The following is a 23,787-nucleotide window of genomic DNA, read 5'->3' as shown; positions in this document are numbered from 1 at the left end:
AAATCTGCATTTTCCAAGAAAGAAGAGAGTGAGCCCAGAGTTTGAAGTGTACTTAAGAGTTCAGCTTTTGTTTTTGCTTAGTTTCTGAAAGAATGTTGTTGAAGTCTAGCCCTGTTTTTTTCAAAACTTGAATGTCTAATCATGATAGTTGTTTGAGTTTTTTGTTGTTGCTGTTGCTGGCGGTGGTGGTAGTAATGGGTTTTTTTGTTTGTTTGCTTTCATTGTTTTTTAATTATTTTAAGAATAATTCATTTTGCATACAACAGCAGGGACCCTTAAGGGAGAATAACTTAAAAGTGGGCAGCTATGCTGGGCTCTGCTGTCATTCTGGACTTTCTGAAATATCCCATGAGGCTCCCACTGATATTTCTGGGTCAGAGAGCCAAAGTAAGCTGTTTCTATTTTAGTTTTCAGGACAGTTGTTTGAGAAATGTGAAAAGGTTAGAAGTGTCCTTGCTTGAGAGTTGTGCACAAATCACTTCCAAATTTGTAAGTCCCAGTTTCAGCACCTTTTAGGTCAAAGGGTCAAAGATAGGGTATGGATAATGACAAACATTTTGCATACTGCAAGAGGATGGAGTATGAGAGATTACATGAAATATATTAGTGAAGCCTGATACTTACTGTAGCAGATACTCTAATTCTTCCAACCTACACCCAAAAGATTTGGATTTCCAGATCCATAGAGAAATGGCAAAATGGGTAGGTAAGCCATAAGCAAATAGGTTAACTAAGAACCACATGGTCAGCTGGCAGACACTAGCCATGCATTTCTTCCAATATTTTTAAGTGCTGAAAACTTTCAGTGACACCATGTTAGATGGTATGTAATAATTCCTAGCTGCAGACCTCTGATTGCATCTAGAAAATGTATCTATAGTGAAGACAAGAGCAAGCAATAAAGTATTTCTTCTTTTGATGATATTATACTTTTGCTTGTGTGCTCACTTTAAACTCATCAACACCTATAAGCTGCTAACGAAGGATCTAGCTCTCTCTTAATGATTAACCCATCTCTACCAATCTAAGAATCTCCATGTGGTCTTGACTTACCAGAGAATGCCCAGGCATCCTGTCTTCCCGGTAGCTACATGGCTTCTCTCCCCGACTCACTCTCTGCCTTTCTCTTCCCAGCCCTCTCCTAGTCTGATAGCCCCACCTATATTTCCTGTCTGGCTACATCCTGCCTGTCCATTGGCCGAAACAGCTTCATTCATCAACCAATAAAGGAAGCATCTATTCGCAGTGTACAGAAGGACATCCCCCAGCATCAGTTGTCCCTGTAGCAGGTGGCACATAGAGGGCTTGACCTGCGTCTCTCCATCAGTTCCGACTTTCCTCAGCCCATACACACGGTGCCTCTAAAAGTAAACAGTAGCCAGAAAAAAATAAGCAAAAAGGACGAGCATCAGGTGCTCATCCTCTGCTCCCAGGGGAGGGGCTGTCAGACTATGAATTTCATTTGCACTCACTGAGGTATGTGTGCCAGTCTAGGGCAAGTGTTCAATGCTCGCAGTTGTAGGAATATTCTTGCTAGGGCCCTCCCTCTTTTCCCACCAAGGAAGAGAGTCTTCTTTGAGAGAAAAGGACACCATCAATATCCTGCCAACACATACAAAAACATATTCCCCACCCTCTCCTGTCTGCAGCACCAGACTGAAGGCTTCCAATTAAGACCACTCACTGACTCTTGATATCAAGTGCTATGCTACCTCTTCACAAACATCATCTCCCTTAGTCCTTGCAGAAACCCAAGGAGAAGGTATTTCCCTCACTTTACAGACGAGGAGAAACTGTGCAGCGAAGGGGCTGACGAGCTTTGAGCCACTGGGCCAGGAAGACAGTGTCTTTATGCAGACACATTTGCCTGAGAGCTGTCACAGGCAAGTGGTGGGATATCATTATCTGAAACAGCTATTGCCTAGGACCCTAGGAAGAGAAAAGATGACAAGCCACTCATGGCTGAAATTAGCTTGTGAGGTTTCGCTGTGAGCTAAGAAGGCATTCTGGTGCTAACACACTGCATCTGTCTTTTGTGTCTTCTGTCACATGAGCTGGAAAAGCAAAAGAAACGAGGATTGACGGGCCGTTTTGAAAAAATGTTTTAAGAAAACCCCCAAGTCATCTGCAGGATGATTAAACAGAGAAAAGAGCCTGCCTATGATCCCATAAAGTACCATTGTCAGTGCAGAGATGGCCATGTCTCTCTGTGTATTGCAGCGCTGAGCTGTTCCTGGTGATGACAAGGAGCTTGCTGGGCACCGTGATGCCTGCAGGTGCTCTCTCTGGTCAGAGACTCTCTGTGTCCCAGCACTCATGCTGGGGTCACTGGGACCCAACAAAGCGAGGATTAGCAGGTTTCAGAGGGCCTGTCCCTGGTCTTTGATGGCAGGCAGCCAGCTGTCTCAGGTTCACAAGGATGTAGAGGAGGGGTCAGAGAGCACTTGGCTCTTTGCGGGGCTCTGGAAGACAGAGGTTGCGAGCACTCGCTCAATACTCGGAACGCTGGATGTGTCTCCTGGAAATGCCTCAGGACACTTAGAAAATACAGGCCTACTTTGATAAGCTTTTGTGTTAATTATGAGCTGTTACATAATCTCCAAAGGCTTCTGAAAGTGCCAAATAACAATACTACAGTGACTTAATATTTAATATGTAGCTCACTGCTGTGTGGCCTGGGGAGGCCGAAAGCTCACATTTCTAGACCGAAAGAGCAGGTGTTTTCAGGATGGAGTTTGAGCATTAACCTAAGGAATGAAAACATAACTGGCCAGGCAGAAGTAAGATATTCCAAAAAGGCATTTGTGTCTCTTAGTCTTTCCATACAACTATTGAAACCACAGACACCAAAGGAATCATACTGAGAGAAACTAAAGGGGGGAGGGACTTTTCTCCCAGAAAGAGATGTCACGCAGCTCCAACGACTTGTCATAGATGATGGTGGATCCATGGTGGCTGGGACCACACGTTACCGTGGCCACTTGCGTGTACATGTATGTAGCCCTCCATTTACGCTTCCGTCTCACTTCAGGACCCGGAACACAGCCTACTGGAAGCTAACCGGCTCTCCTCGTTATACAATATATAATTTGCTTTTAGCTGCATTTTTGGGGGCGTCTAAAGAGTCGTAATACTGACACTTGCTGGTGCTTCCTCTCTATGACTGTTTATTCTGTTTGTTTTATAAGGAGCCCTTATCTGGTGTGGAAACAGAGAGTATCTCCTACACACACTAGCGTGTGGAGACTTTGAGGTGGGAGGTTGCCAACCCATTCCCGAAGGGAAGTCCAGATTGCTGGCTATCAGAATGAGCAGCCTCCCTTAGAACAGTAAGGACAACACTTTCCCTCGGCGCTTGCCACGGAAAGGGAGATGAAGGGACAGGAGGAAGGATGAACGCATCCAAAAAAGCATAAAAGATGAATTGATGGGGGAAAGGCGGGTGTGGGCCCCAAAGGGGTGACAGGTGGGAAAAGTCACGCTATTAAAAAAAATGGTGGAAAAAAAAGAAAGGCTCCGTGGTCATGGAAAAGAAGTGAGGTCACGTAAAAAACGTTCAAGAGTAGTCTGGAAAAGAAAATAAGGCTTTATGAGTTTAGCAAGCTGACTCCCCCTCTCCCACCTGGGGAGAGGAATTGGCAATGGCTGACGAGGTTTGTTCTGCCTTCTTGGCAGGAGTGGAATTGTTATGTTAATACTCTGCTGGCCAAGTGTTCAGTGCTGGGTTTGAATAGAAAGAGTTTTTCAGAAGGGAAAATTCCCAGCCCCGGTCTGTTCTTGAACCTCTGAACTCTGTAACGTTTAGGCATCACACGCAAATTCTAAGAAATAATTGGTATCGTGGCAGGGATAGCTGACCTTTTGGGGACACTAAAAGGAACTGCTAGAAAGTCTCCTGTGGGGGTTTGTGGGCAGAGGAGCCACCCATGCTGAGGGCCTCACTGAGCTGAACAGTAGACTTTTAAAGTCTTCATTATTATAAGTTTTTTTTTTATTCTATATGAAGGAGTGTTTTACCTACATGCGTGTATAGTGCCCATAGAGGCTGGAAGAGGGTATTAGGCCCCCTGGAACTGGAGTGCACATAGTTGTGGCCCACCCTGTGGGTGCTAGGAACCAAATCCTGGCCCTCTGCAAGAACAACAATTTACCCACTGAGTCATCTCCCCAGCCCTGAAAGTAGACTTCCTTTTAACATTAACAGCACCACTCTGGAGTGTCTACCTCTTTGCATTTGTCAGAGGTCTCTTGCCACTAACATTGGCATCTTCAGGAAGACCAGTCCTCTGATGTGGCTCTCCAGATATTTTAATTGTTCTTGGACAGGATGAGCTTCAATCCCTAGGAAGTCATGACGGAAGGCCTAATCACCAACACGTTATTACAATGAATTTTGCAACACTGAAGAATTACTGAGTCGCCTAGTTTCTTTCTTCCTTCTTTTTAGGAGGCAACATCTCTCCACAATCTACAAAATGGCCTTATTGGTGATGCCTTGCCCCCACTGATTGCAGTGATGATGATGGGAGAGATTCGCTTACTTTATAATTTGTGACTTCCTCATGACCTCTTAAAAGTTGCCGAGTCCCCAGGACCTCAAAAATAGATTCTTTTGTAATCCCAAGTGAGACTGTCCCCCACGCCTTCCCAGCATCCCATCCCTGTTGTTAGCAAATCCTGAAGGTTGCTGCCCCCCCCCCCCCGCCATGGCACCCTTCCTCACTTTCCCCCCTGACTGCACAGTTTTTTCAAAATGTGTGATAATGTGGCCTCTTCATGATTTTTTTTTTGATGTAGTGGCAAAGGAACTTATTTAAAATTAAGCCCGGGTGGTAACAAGGTCTATAAATATAATAAAGGAATTCTCTATACATAATATTAAAGTTTGAAGCTAGGGTTTCTCTGGAAACATTTATTCCTGATGAGCAAATGAAGCAACCAGAATTATCAAGGCCCGCTGGGTCACTAAGATACCGCTTGAGAAGATGCTTCAACTTCTATGACCTCCGTTTCAGCATGTACTTTAAGGCCCATGGAGATAATAAGTTACGGACTTCCAAATCGTGCTCTGGTAGAACACTTCTACACGGTGCACTGAGGTTTGGCAGGGCTACAACAGGATGGGGGCGGGTTCTTTCATTAAAAAAGATGTTTTCATTTTCCCATTTAATGACTTTTATTTTGCAATATGGTACATTCAGTGGAGACCATGAAATGCTAGTCAACTCCCATCTACACCTTAGGTTTAGTTAGTTGGCATTTGAAGCATTCACTCAGAAACCTGTACTCCTGAGAGGCTATAAATCCCCTAGCCTGAGAGGATGCCACAGAAATGGAATATATAAATAAATATGTACACATATATGTCTGAGAGAGACTTGAAAAGATTCATATCATACATCTTGCACGGGTGAGCATGGACCAGTTCGGTACCTGATCACACTAGGTCCCGTCAGGAGGAAGCCTCTAGACTTAAAGTTTGCAGGCCTCCTTGGAAGGCCTAGAGAAGTGAAGGTCAGAGAAGCTGGTTTGAGGAATTCCAGAAACTAGAGGTCCCGATATCAAAGAAGCTAATGTCCAACCACCTTCTCCAGGTGATGCGGAGGGGCTGCCTGGAAGGCCCTCCCAGATCTCAAGTCTTCCATCTGCAGAGAGGCCTGCGTCTGACTGCAGCTGCCAGTGCCAGACACTAGGTCACCCCTGTCTCATCGTCTTAGCTCCACACACGTGTCTCACTGACACACCATGACACAGAACCCCGGCTAGCAGGTCAGTTGCAAGACTAGATTTTAGAGCTTGCGAGTTCCTACCCTTACCCGAGAAAGAAGACTGAAGAGCAGGGGTGACTTTAATCATTACAGAGCAGTACCAGGCCCTGTGCTTGAGTCTGGAGAGCCCCGTACTCTTCTGAAGTTTAAACTTAGGCCTAGAGCAGAACTCTTCACTAGAGGTTTATTTATTTTTTATTTTTTATGCTAGGAAAATGGTCACTATTTGTACTGTGCAGTATGGCAACTACTTGCCACCCCACCCTTCTGTGACGGGACAGGCAGAAGTGAAGGTATTCTAGGGACCCTTGTGGCTCTCAGTCTACGGACTCAACACACCCCAAAGAAATGGGAATTCCCCCCAGGATTCTCATGCTGGCAGGAGGAAACGACCCCACCAGAGGAGGAACCTGTCTTCCAAAAAGTGATGTCATACAGTTCTAACTTGTCCTACCACCTCACAGGATGAGACTGAAGCCCAGGCAGTATTGGGTCAATAGTGGGCAGGACCACACCTTGACCAGGACCCCTTAGATGTACACATCCAAGACCTATTATTTAAACTTCAGTGTTTCCTCGGGGTGCCTAAGATGGGAGTGAGTCCCCAGATCTTTCTCCCTCTTTCAGGGTGACCACATTGAATAAATCTCATTTTTCTTCTTTCCGCTATTAATCTGGCTCTTTTAATTGATTTATTGGGAATGGGTGACTGGACCCGACCTGGGCCACAGGCTATAGCCCCCAATTCAGTAACATTCCCATTGAATAGGAGATAAGTGTGACCTGATATGACCTAAACTTTTCTGAGTCTGCAGTCTGATACTTGCTGTGTTTAAGTGTTGAAATACTAATAGTGTGACTACTTGATGGAGTTGCCAGGATCCTTCACTTGAAGTAGAACTGGTTTCCTGACTTTGTTGATTCTCACCTGCTAATGCAGACATATACTGACCATTGGTGTTCACCTACACACTAAAACACGTGACTACCAGTTAGCCCAAAGGTGCGGTACACTTGTCTTCTAGAAATGTTTCTCAACATCTTTAGCATCTACAGTGTCCTCCCTGTGAGCAGACAGTAGCAGATGACAAAACACAGTCTACAGAGATATTAATGTAAAGGTTCACATGAACTAGTGAGCTCCACAGAATAACTAGATTTTAGATGTGAGCAATGTGTTCATAGCTGCTTTCTAAACTTCGTGCACAGAACTGGAATGCAGCTTAGGACAGAGCATTTACCTAAAACTGACACACACAATGGTAAGTTTCCTGTGTATAAAATTCTTGCTAATTTACGTGGCTGATACTATTTTTTCATGGTTTCATGAAGCTAGTCCCGGATTTTGCAAGGGAACTGATTCCCAAGTGTTTTGTTCTTTGGGGAGCTGCTGCTCTCCTTCTTACATGTGTAACTAAGCACGTTTTAGCTCCTTCCTGTTCAGTACCCAAATCTGGCTTGTGTACAACAGGACCAAGAAGGCACTTTCTCCCCAAACTAGACAGGGAAAATATAGATGGCTTACGTGTTATCATTTTCTTTTAAATTTGGCAGTTGAACAAATTCTATTCCAAACACTTCCATATTTGCTACCCTTTAAAAATTACTAACAAAATCTCAAAAATGGGTGTTACCTATTAAGAGCTAAGTCTCATATAATGCTCTTGCATTGATTGTTTAATATGTATGGGATTCAATTTGCACAAATTTTGACATCCTCATTAATTATCTCTTTACCTAGTGGTGGGGGAAACTAGCTCAGAAAAACAACTTCCCCAGTGGGAAAGCCTGAGGAAGCTGACCAGTGGGCACTGGCCTGCTCAGCAAACCTTGCCTTACTGCTTTGTGGATGGTGTCCCAGCCAGAACATGGCTCCCATTACTGCACTGTAGACAGGCCGGCCCTACTGTAGTCAGTGATTTGTACTGAGGGTCCTGAGCTCTCAGATCAGACCCTCTGATGGCATTTTCCTGTAGAACAGGGGACAGGTTGAGAGGAGAGGTACCAAGGCAGGGAATGGTTGTCACAGTGTTTGGGGGAGGGCATGGCCAGTTCTGCCCTGGGTGACAGAGAAATACGATTTCACCCAGTGCTGCTCATTGGGATGTGAATTGGGACAAAGGCTAGGTCTCCACACAGGATTCAATGTATTGGTGACCAAGGTCTCCTGTTACGGCATTTCTCATCCGTGTTACTGTATTGAAGGCTGCTCCCATGTGGGGCTGCTTACTTGGTGTCTGATAACTGACATTCTCACCCATCAGACAGTGGCACTGTTTGGTGCTACGGTCTCAGCATATTTGCGTTGTGAGTGATAATGACACGCCCACTGATTGGTGTGACCATATCTTACTTTCAGATTAGCTGCCGGAATCCAGTGGTGGACCTCTGACACCCTTTCAGGTGCTTGTAAACCCACACGTAAAAGTAAAGACTCATGACAAGCAGTTAGCACCATCTGCTTCCATGACTGCTTTCTTCTATCTAATTCTCAAGCATTTTGGTCTTACATGTATGTGAATAGGGTTTAGACTTCCATGTGCCTGCCTTCTAGAATATTCTGAGCTATGTGGATGCTGGGTGAGTCACAGCAGAAAGAGGGCAGACAGTGCAGTTCGCAGGCCCAAGGGATGGTCCTCTTGTTTCTTCACACGACTGCAACAGTCTGTGTTGATTCTCATATTGCACACAGAAACTCCAAAGCAACATTGCTTGCTCTGGAATTAGTCCTCCATGGGATTAATGGAACTGGTTGGCTTTTGCAAGTGTGATTAAAAGATTTTACATCCTTAACAGGATTCCCAAGGGTTTTGGAGCATTTAAAAGGCAAAGTTCGAACAAACTGAGTTGTTACTGTTTTTACTATTATTTTAAGCAGACTCCATATTGTTCTTGGAATCTAACTGACTTGTGATTGCTCAAAGGTATTTAATGTGGTGTTTTCAAAGAGTAGGTACCGTGACCTTCTCATGCTCTAATTTTGATTTGTGAAGCCTTCCTGTTTTCTGCTTTCACAGGCTTGTTGATTGGCGCTGGCTGTGCCCTCTACCCCCTGGGCTGGGACAGTGAGGAAGTCCGGCAGACTTGTGGCTACATCTCTGGCCAGTTTGACTTGGGTAAGTTCTGGCCATCCTTCCCAGAAGGATGCTTCCTGGAAGGAAGGCAGTGTGAGGCTGCATTCAGCTAGCTGTCCGTGTGTGATGGTGTAATTTGTGTGTGTGTGTGTGTACATACATACATACATACATTTATCCATTTGTATAGAGAAAAAAAATCACTGATACCCTACTGTTTGCCAGCTCTATGATTTTGTATTGCAGATTCAAAGTAAAAAGAATGACCTTGCTCTCAAGAGCCTTTAAATTCCCTGATTAATTTGTTCAAAATCACATATTTATTTCTCATTATGCATCTCTGGGGACTTCACAGGCAAACAAAACAATCAAGGAAATTACAACAAGGGTAGAGCAGTTTCTCTGCAGGGTGTAGAACACTTTGTGAAAGGGGAGAACAGAGCTGCCCGGGGGTCCAGAGCACAGGGATGTGTGTGGTTAGCAGCAGTAGACGAAGCTCCTGGAGGGCGAGAAACAAGCACATCCGAGCAGAGGGCAAAGGACCTCAGAGCAGAGGGCATGGGAGGGAAGAACCGTCCATCAGCGGATCCGGCAGCAGAAGCATCCTCAGATGGGATGGAGTGCCTGGGTTCTGCACCTGCACGTGGGGCCTTGCTTGTCCATGGGAACAAGTTGCTTACCACTTGTAGTTGAGTGCGTCTTACCCGATCTGCAGCCTCCACGATGTCTAACGGTGTACACACTACGTAATATCCAGGATTTTAATTTGTGGTAAATGGGGACTGTTTTACTTGGTCGATAAACTTAATGCTGACTTAATCGCCCCCTTATTTCGCTTCAGCTGAGAATATAACTAGGTTTACCTCGCTTGCTATTGCTTTAAGGCATGTCCTAATGAAGTGTTTGATGAATATGTTTGTGTCTCTGCTGAATTCTTTTTCTTCAAGTATTTTTCTGGAATTGGTGTTGATAGAACAAAGAAAAAAGACTGTTGAGACTACTGTACAAGATGGGACATATGGGACATATGTTCTCACCCCCACTGGGTTCCTGACTCAGGCCCCTATCACAAAGGTAGATTAATGGAGTAGATGTATTTAAAGTAAATTTTACAGGGCATAAGGATCTTCAGAGGACAAAGACACTGTGTAGATGATAACCCCATGGCTTCCTGTCGAGGTGCTGGGTAGTCAGAGAGAGCTGCGATTGGACAGGGCAGGTAGAGTGTGAACCAATGGTCACAGCAAGCCTGTCTGCTTGTCCCCCTCCCTGTGTCCCTGTGTTGAAGTGACATAGATACCTTTCAGGCGCAGACCCTTGTGGGTTATATGCCCTACTCAGAGGGAGAACAAAGTCTTCCTAGGTTTTGTGGCCCTGGCTCAGGTGGAAGGGCTCAGGCCAGTCAGACTGTCTGTTCCTGCTTTGGGGATTCTCCCAAAGCCCAAGATGCTTTATTTGGAACAGCTGTGCAGCTGTGACGTCTGCTTCCTCTGTCGTGCGGACTGGAGGCTAGGCTTCTGCCACTTGGGCCATCCTTGACACCTACAATTTACTGTTAAATATCTGCTGCTCACAGAAGACATTCCGTTCCAAGAAGAAAAGTTCTGAGAGAACTGGCCTCATGGTTTTTATTGTATTCTAAATCAGTTTTTTAGAAAAATGTTTATGCTACAATGCTGTTGACTGTTTTTTTTCTCTAGTTCATATCATGAGCCACATAGCAAAATAATGTTTAAAGAAAATAGAAGGATAAGGAGAAAAGCAAACAGAATTGAGACCCTGAAAAAGTGAAGTGGTTTTTATTACTGGGTGACAATCACCTGTTCTCTGACAGACACTGACTGTCTCCAAAGAAGGCAGTATGCTCCTAATTTGCATGAATAAAGCAAACCAATCCCTGTTTCTCTTCTCCCCTCTTGCAGTACAAGCTTGCCTGAGTTTGGATTACTTTCTCAGTTACCATTCATGTAGAAAAAAAATGCTGGCACCAAGAGCCCCACAGCCTATTCGCTTTTTGCTTTAAGTGCATACTATTTCCAAGGGAGACATTTTAATATGTTGCTTGGCTTTTCCTTTTCCTGGCATTTGAAGCATTCCTAGCTGTTTAACACAGGCTCCAACTTGACTGGAACCCTGTCCTCTGCTGGCCTGTGGCTCTGATGCAACATTGAGTTAATTAGCAGAGAATGTAATGGGACTCAGATATTGTAGCTGAGGTTGCTTTGTTGGACCTGGTAGTCTGTGTCTTTTCAACACTGCTCATCAAAAACTTGAATGTTGGATTAAAGCATATCCCTTTGCTGTTTCTTTTTTATTTACCATATTCTTTGTTTACTTATTTATTACTTATTGCTTTATGAGTATAAATGTTTGCCTTCATGGATCCCTGTGTGGATCTCTGTGAACCATGTGTCTACAGTGCTCTCAGAGGCCAGAAGAGGGCATCATAGCCCCTGGAACTGGCATTGCAGACAGCTGTGAGCTGCCACGTGGGTGTTGAGAACTGAACCCAGGACCTCTGGAAGAGCAGCCAGTGCTCTTGACCACTGAGCCATCTCTCCAGCCCCTGTTTATTTATGTTATTATAACCACACGAGAAAATCAAGGGACTAGTGTAATTTAATTCCTGTCCAGCTGTTTTGATGTTTCTCTTAGATTGCATGATGAGGGAGGAAAGACATTGACGTAAAGATTAAAATGGGATCTAGATCCCCTGCATAAATAATTTCTGTTTATTGTACTATTTTTCCAGGTTTTATTTTGGGGACTCTGTTATCTCTTCTTTTGGGAGACCTAAGAAGAGAATCAGGGAACTATTTTTAGACCTATCCCACATAACTGCCTATGCTTTCTTCCCTTGGGAAATTGTCACACTACCTCTGAACATGGATGCAGGCTGGTATTCGGCTATTTAGTGAAGTCACAAACTTTGGACTGTGTAGATGAGCCCAGCATGGGTTCGTGGGTAACCTAACCCTGTCCATGGGGAACACTCTGGGTTCCAGATTTAGTGGTTCATGCCGAGTGCCTCAGTCTCCCCCTGATTCTGCCACCTATGACACCCTGAGCTTATGTCTACATCCTCTAGAAGGAGACACTGTATGGGCATGACTCCCTCCCAAAGGGTGGTAGCACTTGAGATCACCAGGCCTTTTAAAAAGGGCTGGGAAGATGGTATCAGCAAAGAATAAAGCAAATCACTCTTTACTGCCCTCCAGGAACTTAAAACTAGCAAGAGAGACAAATATTAAAAAATATAATATGTATGGCTGGAGAGATGGCTCAGAGGTTAAGAGCACTGGCTGCTCTTCCAGAGGTCCTGAGTTCAAGTCCCAGCAACCACGCCTTTGTAATGAGATCTAGTGCCCTCTTCTGGTGTCCAGCCATACATGCAGATAGAACATTTTATACATAATAAACAAACAAATAAATATTTGTAAAACAATATAACTCTTCCCAGGGGACACACTCCACGGGCCCCTGGAAGAGAGTCTTAGTGAATGTCTAGATTAGGCTGGGCTGTGGGCAGTACAAGGGTATTATCTTGATTACATTACCTGAGGCAGGAAGACCTGCCCACTGTGGGCTGCCCTGTCACCTAGCCAGGTCATTCTGAACTGTATGAGATTAGAGAAAGGAAGCTGGGTATTGGCATGAATGATTCGTTGTTCTTTGTCCTGATTATGGATGCCAAGGGACCAACTCCCTCAGGCTCCTGCCAGCCACTGACTTATTTGCTGTGATGGACTGCGAGCTAAAATAGGCCCCTTATCACTCCCACAGGAAGTGAGGTTAAGACGTCTGATGCATGTTAGACAGCAGAAGTGTGGCTATTACAGTGGCATAGTGGTTGCATCACTGGTATTGTTCTACTGCAGTTGGTGGTAGTGAGCTTGAGGTTAGGAAGCACTTCTATAAAGATCCAGACAGTAAGGCTTCCAACATGACAAATTACATGTCTCTGTCACAACTACTCAACTCTGCACCTGGAACTTGAAAGTCTATAGACAAATGGCAATATTCTCATTAGAATTATTCACAAAAGCAGATGACTGGGCAATAGTTAGATGATGCCTGGCCCCAGCCAAATAAGACCTGTAGTGTGACAGAAAATTGTTCCTTCCGAGTGTATTTATTCACTGAGCAGTGCAGCCTCCCCAGCAGTGGTCATGTTAGTGGGAAAACTAACCTCATAGAGCTATACAGTTACCAGACCATGCTGTGTAGAGTCCGTGTCCTGTGGGGCAGCGGGAAAATCGGGTGTGGAGCACTGGAGCTCCATGCCCTCACGCTGGCGTGGGATGACACTGGAGATGTTCCCAGATATTTCTGGGGAAAGGCTCATCTGCCTCTTAGAGAGGACCCAAAACTATGCTGTCCTTCCCTTGGCAGCCCCCCCCACCCCGTCCCATCACTATCCAGAATGGAGTGAGTGAGCAGCAGCAAATAGCAGAGGCGGACAACAGAGCCAGCCTAAGATCCGTCAGTTCCGAAGCTTGCTTTCCCTGGAACCTTCGCTCGCACACAGAAGTTTATCTCCTTGCTGGGTGCTTCCCTTTGCATATTAGTAGCTCAGAGCACCTTTATGCTGTGACCAGCTGTGGAAGTTTGAATATAATGACCCCCATAAGTTCATAGGGAGTGGCACTGTTGGGAGGCGTGGCTTTGTTGAAGTAGGGGAGACCTTGTTGAAGGAAGTGTATCATGGTGAGGATGGGCTTTGAGGTCTCTTTTTTTGTTTAAGCTGCGCTCAGTGTCATAGTCCGTTTCCTGTTGCTTGCAAGATGTAGGACTTTCAGCTACTTCTCCAGCACCATGTCTGTCTGCATGATGTCACGCCATGATGATAATGGACTGAACCTCTGAAACTGAGCCAGCCCCAGTTAAATGTTTTCCTTTGTAAGAGTTGCTGTGGTCACGGTGTCTCTTCTCAGCAATAGAGACCCTAAGACTTCCCTGGGGATGTTGTGGATGGGCTGCAGGGAGATGAAGGGGAATGGCCAGAAAGGAGCCTTTTTATGTTTACTTTTTCTATTTGAGCAGATTTGAAGCTCAAGTACAAACCATGGATGTAAGATACAAAGTATCTTCATTAGATTAGAGGTTAGCCAGGAACCTCCCTAGAGAAAACATTTGAATTGGCCCAGAAAATTTGTGTAATAGGCAGGAAGGGGTTTCATAGAAAGTTTACATTTGTGGTCATAATGCAATGTGGGAAAGACCTAACTCAGACGTTTCTATTTGTGGATGTCAGTGGTGGTATGTTCTTCGCATGCCAATTTTTTCCCTATCTGTCACTTTGTCAAGTATTTTCACATTCAATACAGAGCTTTGAGTCAGTTTTTCACTTGGACAAATCAGAGAATGTTACAGTGCTAACCTTTGAGTGACACTGATTTATGAGGAAGAGAAGATTATCTATGAATTTACTCACTTGCAAACAGAATTAAGAGTCCCAACAGGCTGGTCAATGAATGTATATCTCACCAAGCTTGCGTCTACCTTGACAGTAGTTATCAACCTTTAACATATGAATAAGAAGCGGTCTTGTTGAGAAAGTTCCATGTTTGGTTCCCACACCTTAGAAATTATTATTTTCTCAGTGTTTTTAAAATAGTTTTTATGTATATGGGTGTTTTGACTGCATGTATGTATGTGTACTGCATGGGTGCTTCATACCCACAGATGTCAGAAGATAGTGTCAGATTCCCTTGTTTGAGAAGAGTCATCTGCCTAATGGCTGCAACCATTTGTCATCCACAGGTTGACTTTATGCTGAATCTCATGCCCCTTGTGGTCAGAGATGTGTTTAGTATCTATAGCTCTAAACATCCTAGTTCTTGTCAAATGACAAAGACAAGTTGCTGCCCAGTAATACAATAGTGTGCTCTTCTCTCTCTCTCTCTCTCTCTCTCTCTCTCTCTCTCTCTCTCTCTCTCTCTCTCTCTCTCTCTCTCTCTCTCTCTCTCTCTCTCCCTCTCTCTCTCTCCATTGAGTTGGGCTAGCTTGGCTGTGCATTTCCCATTGAACAGATGACTGCTACTGGAGATAATATGTCAAAGCTGGCTTCATACGGAGAAGTTGTAAGTTGTCGATAACAATAAGAGAAAAGTCACCATTGTTTTCCTTGGTCAAGGCATCAGAGTTTATCTCATCAGTGTAGCCTGTGGTTGTGACAAGGATCAGTGTAAGTATTAACAGTAGCGATCGTCCCATCATTTGTTGAACAAACGAGAGTGTAAGTGATATGAGCAGCCCGGAGCACAGCAGAGCCTCTGATGTATAAGGAGAGCTTGGTAGAGACTTGCCATGTGGCTAAGGCCTGCTCATTTATTCATTTTACAGACCAACTGCAATTTCCCCTCCTCTCCTCTCTGCCCCTCCCCTACCTTCCCTCTGCCCTCTCCTATCCACTCTTCCCCGATTTCTATTCAGAAAGGGGTAGGCCTTCCATGGATATCAACAAAACATGACATTTCAAGCTGTAGTAAGACAAAGCACCCTCGCCCCCACACACATACATATATAAAGGTTGGCAAGTGACTCAGTATGAGGAATAGGTCCCAAAAGCCAACAAAGGAGTCAGAGACAGCCCCTGTTCCCACTGTTAAGAGTCCTGCAAGAGGACAAGGCTATACAACTATCACACATATGCAAAGGGACATATGTACAGTCAGTCCCGTGCAAGCTCGTTGGTTGTTGGTTCCGTCTCTATGAGCTCCTATGATCCCACGTTTCTGTGTGTTTACTTGTGATGTCCTTGACCCCTCTGACTCCTACTATCCCCCCTTCCTCTCTTCAGCAGGGTTCCCTGAGCTCAGCCCAATGTTTGGCTGTGGGTCTCTGCATCCATTTCCAGCAGTTGCTGGAGGAAGCCCCTCTGATGACAACTGGGCTAGGCACCAGTCTATGAGTATAGCAGATTATAATTAAGCATCGTTACATTGACATTTGTTTCCTCCAGGCACGTTTGGTTCTGTCCTAGGTCTCTGGGCCAACCAGCGCCCGGGGCCTGGCATCCAGGCAGTGTGAGAGGTGGACTCACTCAGGCTGGACCCGTCATCGGCTGGCCACGCCCACAGTCTCTGTGCCACCTTTATTGCAGCATGTCCCAGAGGCAGGACAGACTGTAAATTGAAGGTGATGCAGTTGGGTTGGTGTCCCAATCCCTCCACTGCAAGTCTTGCCTGGTCACAGGAGACGGCCAGTTTAGGCTCCATATTCACAATTGCTACGAGTCTTAGCTGGGGTCTTCCTTGTAGATTCCTGGGAGTTTACCTGGCACCAGGTTTTTCCCTGACCCTGCAAAGCCCCCCTTTTCCAGCCAGCTCTCCGCACCCCAACTCCACCCCCTTGGTTTTTGAGACAGAGTTTCTCTGTGTAACATCCCTGGCTGTCCTGGAACTGGCTCCGCAGGCCAGGCTGGCCTTGAACTCAGTGATTCATCTGCTTCTGCCTCCTGGGTACTAACATTTGGGAAAAAAATGGTACCAAGGCCATTTTTAGCGTGTGCTTTTCAGTCACTCTTCAGTCTTCCCTTTTTTACACGTTAAGCATGCGGTCTCCGTAATCAGGTTGTCCAATTGATTTAATTCACGCCTCAGAGATATCTTCACCCATCGAAGATTTTATCATTATATCCTTATGATCAAAAGTAGTGTTTCAATTAATTTGTCTTGCTAATTTGCCAAGTCAATTTGAGTAATTATTGCTTTCATTTTCTACTTAATTTGATTAAGAAGGCACAATGTTTTCTGTCCTTGAAATTGTGCGGCTGGTGTCTTATGAACAGCACCACAGATTAAACTCAGGCATCCCAGCCGTGAAAAGATGAGAGTCGTTCTTGGCATTTTCAGTCCAAGGAAAAATCCTTCCTACTGTCATGTAAACGATGACCATGTACCTCAAACATGGCTCCTTCAGATGTCTGATCCCTTACTCACGCATTCCATCCCTAAATCTAACCATACTTGATTTTCAAATGAGAACCATTACTAAACAAAAATTAACTTACAAGTTATATGAAGGAGAGTTGGGTGAAGATGAGGAGAAAACGGTTCCTCCTACACCCTCCCTCCCTCCAATCCTCTCGTAAGTTTGACAGTTTTGAGCTTTTCCAAGTCTGGATTCCTACGTTGCAAGCCATACGGGCAGCTCATCTTCTGGCTGACACCGACACCTCCATCAGTAAAGACAATGACAGAAACAGCCCTGGTAGACCTCTGGGACATTTAATGTGACACACATCATTTTGTTTGTTTTCATAAGGTTCTTGAGCCTTTTTGTAGATGCCCTGGCTGCTTCGTGTGCAGGCTCTGACCGCCATGCTGGAGTCAGGTGTTGGTTGTTGTGTTTTTTTTCCATTGCTGTTTTGTTTTTGTTTTCCTTGTCTCAAGTAGAATTAATTTCCCATTCCTCAGTTTAGCAGGAGACTCCTCTCATCCAGTGCACGGTCATTGAAAGCAAATGTATGATCCCGTTGTGAGATAGTTATTTTGTGAGACTAGTGGTAAGATCTGAACACACATCACGATTTGGCCATGGAGAGATGGTTCAGTGGGCAAACGTTTGTGGTGCTCCTGCAGACGACTGGAGTTTGGTTGTCAGAGCCCACATTTAGTGAGTTACAGCTGCCTGTAACTCCGCTCTGGGCGTTCTGACCACTTCCTCTGGCCTCTGTTGGCACCCTCATTCATGTGCTGTATGCCACTATTCACTGGACCTGTCCCAAACCTTTGCAACTTAAGACCAAGTTCCTGAATGCCAGGCCTGTGTGGATCTGGATTCTCTCAACCAAGGCCCTAGTGTAGGACGATGTTATAGTGAAGTCAGGCAGCTGCTGGGAGTTCAGCTGGGACCTAAACCGTGTATGCCAAGGAATCCTGGAGAATCCAGGAACATAGCTCTAAATGACGGAGAAATTTCCACAGACCAGGGATACCTGACTGGGCAAAGCACTAAGGCACCACCAAGGAAAAACAAAACAAAACCAAAAGAAACAACCCACCAGCTCTCTGGTTATTTATGCTGTCTGGTGGCTGCTGTATACCCCCCTAGAAAAGGGAAGGACAAAAGATTTAGTTCTTGAATATTTGTTTGGTCTGCCTATTCCAATGGTTCCCATGGTCATGAAATTAGAGTGTGGACATTGCCACTTCAAGCTAGCAGTTAAGTAAATGCCTATAGTCCCTCTAGAAGGAAAAGTTGCAGCATTCTGTACAGTGTGTGTGCACCTGGTTCTGTCTGGTTCCTTAAACACACCTTTGCAAGTTCATCTCACCTGGAACTGCAGACATGCACATTCCAGGTAGCAAGTATGCCACACACAGGTATGGAAATCACTACTTGCCATATGTCCATCATGCTCACAGAGGAAAAGGGAACTAGGAAAGGAAGGAAAGAAGGAAGTGAGAGATGGAGAGAGCTCACGGCTAATTTTTGACAACTACAAAAGCGGTTTGCATCCATCTTGTTCTACAGATTTGGGCATCTGACACCCACACAAGAGTATGGCATGGCTCCCTGGTGGACTCAGACTTAGTCACTTCTCAGAGAAAAGCCAAGGTCGCGGTCATAGTTTAAAGAACCAGATTAGCAGGCTTTGAAAACTTAAATTCTTTTTCTGCTGCAGCCTTCTCTGGGCGGGAAGGCTACGACCATTTTGAAGCCTCAGTTCCTTGTTGCAAATTCATGGAAATGAAATTCAGCATTTGGAAAAAGAAAAAAAAATTAGCAAACCTACGTGAAGTAAGATTTCTTGAAGTCCAGCCACCAAACAGGTGCTGGTGTTACGCTAATCTCTACTTCAAACATGCCTGCTAGTGGTGCACCCTTTTTAAACACCTCAAATAGCACCTATGGAAATTGAGAAAGCTGAACAGTACCCCGCCCTAATTTTTTTTTTATATCCTGTTGATGGTTTCCACTTTCCTGCAGAAGTGCTTGGACATTAAAGTTTGCCCAGAAAACATTTTAAGTTGGACTGGCCTTGGGGAGGAGTGTTGTTGAAGTTTGGGTTATCTCTCAGAACTTGACCCTCTTCAAGTGGCAAGAAAGAATGGACCATTGAAACAAAATATCAAAGGTTAAAGGAATTTCAGACTTCTTTCTGGTCCTGTTATTGCTCTGTTGTGCTTTTATGTTACACTGTCATTTATTGTTGTTTATTGTTTCTTATCCTTATTCTATCATTTCTATTGTATCTTTTCTCATTATCTTACATAGTTTATAATTGTGTTTTATAGGAATACCACCTTGTTTCTGTTCCTGTGTACTCTCTATCTTAATATACTCTAATTGTTGGGTGAACAATGGGATATTCCAGTCTGTAGTGCTGCAAATGAGTTCAGTGTTATACGAAAGCTTCACCCACCAATGGATTTCCACTTAAGATCTCTAGACAAGGGGCCACCATTCATTTACATAGATTTCAGAGAACTACTGAAGTTTTGTGTGATTTCTGTATTGTGTGCTTTTAAAATTTTATGTATTCATGCATTTATTTTCAGGAGAGTATCCATAACTTTATACTTTGGTTGAAGACAGTCTTCATATATCTGAAGATTTATCACTTCTGGTAGACAACATTGGGTATCTGACCTTGGAAAGTGTAATGATCTCAACTCTAGCCTTAAGACTGCTCCAGATCCTCAGGTCTCCCCAGAAAGACTGGGAACTAAAAAGACTCTTTGACCTCATTCGTGACCTGGGAAAGTGCTTGCAAGGAATGCTGTAAGGGCAACATCCTTACTTAGAATATGCAGTGTGCAGACACATCTCATGGACAGTTCTAATTTTAAGTCCCATCTTTGAAAATGTGACCTGTGTCTTCTCAGTGAGTTGACTGCATGTCCACTTAGATCTGATCCAGATTATTTTCTCTGCTTGGACATAGCCCCATGGGTGTCACAATATTTTCATGTTTCTCTGGACTTATGAGTTGAGGCACTTTATTCTTTGTTTGTTTGTTTTGTTTTTGGAGATAGGGTTTCTTTGTGGCTTTGGAGCTTATCCTGGAACTAGCTCTTGTAGACCAGGCTGGTCTCAAACTCACCAAGATCTGCCTGCCTCTGCCTCCCGAGTGCTGGGATTAAGAGGCACTTTATTCTTGACTACCACCTCAAAGATGTCTGCCGTGGTGGTTTGCCTGAGTAATGTCTCCTATATGGCCACATATTTGAGCATTTAGTCCCCATTCGGTGGCAGTTTTTAGGGGGTTTGGATATGGAGGCTTGTTGGGGAAAATACATCACGGGAGGTAGGCTTATAACCTTGTTGAGTGAAGCCTTTTCCTTGCTAGCTGCTTTGGTTTTTCCCCACTAGTCGCCTGGGCTCTGCCATGTTGTAGTCCCCAAATAACACACAAGACGCTGGATTAATTATGAAGCTGTTGGCCTTGCTTGTTTCTTACTGGCTAGCTCTGACTTAAGTATTTACTCCATAATTGTTAATCTAAGTATTTCTCTTACCAGAGAAAGGGTCTGGACTTCTTACCCCTATGGCAGCTACATGATGACTCCTTGTGTTTCTCCTTCCCAGAATCCTGCTCGACTCCTAGTCCCACCTATCTTGCTTCCCTATTGGCCGACAGTGCTTTATTGACATATACACAGGACTTCCCCATCATAACCTCACCTTACTTCTAGCTCTCTCTCTCCTTCCTGTTCACAGATGAAAACGTGACCTCAGCTTCCTCCACCTGTAGCCACATTTGCCACCATGCCTTCCCCACCATGACGGACTCAGTCCCTCTGAGACCATCATGAGCCTAAAATGATATTTCCATCACAGCAACAGAACAGTAGCTAATACATCTTTGTGGTTAACAGGCTTAGGAGATACCACAGAGGTTAGGCTGTCATGTGCCCATATAACAAAATTATTTCCCTCTGGAGTAAAAGTCAGGCGTACTTTCTTGCAGCCCGAAATGGAAGGCTCAGGTTTCCTAAGCCCAGAGCTCCTCTGTGGTGACACAAACCCACTGAGTTGCCACATCTGCCCGTGCTGCTGAGTTTCAGACTTAGTGAGATATGGGAGACAGAAGAAAACATGAAGCTCATGTTACTTGCTATGCTGTAATGTAGTCCCCATGCCAGTCTAATATAATGATGTGTAAATAGAGTAAAATCTCAGCTCTTAGTCTGTTTTTACGTTACTGTTCCAATACTTTAAAGCACCTGTGCATGGACAGTGGCATCACCTTGCTAAACAGAGGAAACACAGCCCAAGTGCATAGTCTACACTGCAGGGTAAGTAATGCTGTCGTGCATATATAGATCAACACGAGAAGCTTTATTGATGAGCATAGCAGTTGCCAGAGATGGATTTTTATTTGTGTCTTCTTAATTAACATGATGAATCTTTTAAAATGAACTTCCACTGATAAAGGTGCTCAAGAGTGAAAATTCCCTTAAAAGAGCTGAGAATCTCCCCATCCTTTCACGAAAGGATTCTAGCATCTATCTAGGAATAGAACCATCATTCCACCCATGACTTAGAAGACTTATAAACCTGTATGACGTAGGTTCTGAGCAATCCAAAACCCAACATACGCAGCCACAGTGGTGAAGCAGGCTCACACGGAGGCCTCCTGCTCCCAGGCATCAGCTCTGGTTTGTGGGATGTGAAGCTAGGGATCTCCAGCATTCTTGGGGGGAGAAGGGAACAATGGACTATTTGGGGGACCAGGGAACAGATGAGAACACTCTGATAACGGGTCCACGTTTAGTGATGAACTCAGCTATGGCCTTCAGCTTAGATTGGTATCCCCCACTTGATGATTCTTAAAGCGTCCGTTTCAGTCGTTGGCTTGAAGGATGTGTGAGTTGCTGAGGGAAACACAGCCTGGCTCGACCCTGCACGTTTGCCTGTAGTGGGTCTTTCACACACACTGGTGGGTCACACACAGAGATGATTGGTCAGCCACTTGAGGGTCTTTTGTTTGCTTCAGGTGTTTTGGTTTGTGGTCTCACTGTAGCTTGAACTGGCTTTGGACTTGGGATCTTCCTGCCTCCCAAAACCTGGTACTACAGACACAGGCCACCACGCCTTGAGTTGTTTGGCACCTAATGACTATTTGGTAAATAAGTATGTATACAGCAGGATTTGGTCTAAGGCTTGCTTTCATTTATATCTTAGAAGTGTAGTCTTCGAAAAAGAGTGTCTAACCGTTTGTCATAATTTTACAGTGGGTATTGGAATTTGCCAGAAGGAATCATAAGATTGGGCCTAACCGAATTCGGTTCAACTATATTATGAAGATGGAGGATTCTTTCCCACCTGGTCCCACAGCCACTTTGCCCCAAATAAACACATGCTATATATTAATTATAAAACTATTGGCAGAAAGCTAGGGCTTCTTACTGGCTAGCTCTGTCTTAATTATTGACCCATAACTACTAATCTATGTATTTCTACATGGTCTTTCTTATCAGAGAACACCTGCTGTCTTTCCAGCCTCTACATGGCATCCCCTGGTGGCCCTTGTCTGCCTTCTTTTTCCCAGTCTTCTCCTGGTCTGGCAGCCCCGCCTATGCTTTCTGCCTGGCTATTGGCCAAACAGTGTTTTATTCATCAACCAATAAGAGACATATATTCAGAATATTCCTTTGATTTGCTTTCCAAACATGGTGAGACTGTCGAAGAGAAACTCCTAGACAGGACCAGCTAACCAGCACCAAAGTCCTGACTGGGGCCACAAAGGTCTACGTCAGTGTTCAATGGAAATGTGACAGTGACAGACAGGGTGGGGGACTAATGACATCAAAGTTGGATGCTTTCTATCTTCACATAGGTTTCTGACAAAACTGCCCTGGACCTCACTGACCAACAACAGCTCTGAGAGACAGACTTTGGGTTTTGACTATCTTTTTAGGGCCATCCAGAAGTCAAAGAGCCAAATTTCACAGGAAGCCTCTGCCTTTATAAAAAGCAGTCCCAGATAGAAACTAAACGATGATCTTGGTGGTCTTCATGTCAAACTGAATGAAGTCTTGTTGGTTATTTTAGCCATCCCCGTTTGGAGATCAGTTTCTGTGTCATTTCATGGTGTGAACACAACTGCCACCTCTGTCCATACAACCGTGTCACCCAAACAGCAGATATCTCTAGTAAAGCTTTTAGGTTGGCTTCAGTGTTAAGGACTAATAAATGGTGCCTGCCTGTGCTGGCAGATACTCAGCTAACCAGTATGACAAAGGGGAAACTGCTTTTCTCATTAATGGTACAAAGATGTGTAATAGATGTGTCTGGTGGGTCACAGGGAATTGTGGGAGCCATTCCACTCATCCTGATCCCACTGTTCTTTGACATGTGTCCTGAGAGAACGGTGGGTGGGTAATGCATTTGAACTTCGCTCTGCTGGCTGTGTGTGTCTCACTGCTACGCCAGGATAGAGTGGAGCAGACCTGCGTTCCATGTGAAGTGTGGAAGGACAGAGCCTGGATCAATCTGACGCCAAAGAAAAACAAATAGGTGTGGCGTCGTGATGTGGAAGAGGAAACCGGGAGCTGGAGATGTTTGATGAATTGAGGGGCATTGCTCTATGCAGCCCTGCCCACAACGTCACTGGTCACCCAGTTCCCAGACCCATTCTGACTGCCGCCCCTGCTCCTATTCAGTCCCTAGCTGCACGTGGTCTCAGGAAGGGCCTAAGAAGTATATTGGCTGGGAAGGCCTGGAGGGGGACCCAACTGTGCAGTTGTCAAAGAGAAGGAGAGAGAGTTCATCCTAGAGCCAAGTTAGAGTGACTGTGCCTAAAAATACACAGCTGGGTCAGTCCGGGTTCCATGCCCTCATATGAAGCAGTTTCATGACGTTTTACAGCTATAGAGCGCAGGAATTTAAAAATTTTAAGGCATTTTAAAGCACACTAATGGAGTAATAGGTACATGAGAATGACGTTTAAAGCAAGAGGGGAGAAGCTCTCCTACAGGCCTCAGATGCTC

The 23,787-nt window shown here is 44.7% G+C and overlaps 1 protein-coding gene across 1 annotated transcript in view; it reads left to right on the top strand.

Annotated features, from left to right (window-relative positions):
- Lhfpl6 (LHFPL tetraspan subfamily member 6) overlaps nt 1-23,787 on the top strand; it is a 205,867-nt gene that overhangs the window by 158,326 nt on the left and 23,754 nt on the right. The window contains exon 3 of the mRNA XM_040754434.1: nt 8,786-8,884. Within this exon, the coding sequence (XP_040610368.1) occupies nt 8,786-8,884 (99 nt within the window). The remainder of the gene's footprint in view (nt 1-8,785; nt 8,885-23,787) is intronic.

Source organism: Mesocricetus auratus, unplaced genomic scaffold (genome assembly GCF_017639785.1).
Source record: "Mesocricetus auratus isolate SY011 unplaced genomic scaffold, BCM_Maur_2.0 Super-Scaffold_100011, whole genome shotgun sequence".
Taxonomy (NCBI): Eukaryota; Metazoa; Chordata; class Mammalia; order Rodentia; family Cricetidae; genus Mesocricetus; species Mesocricetus auratus.
This window is presented reverse-complemented; position numbering and strand designations above follow the sequence as displayed.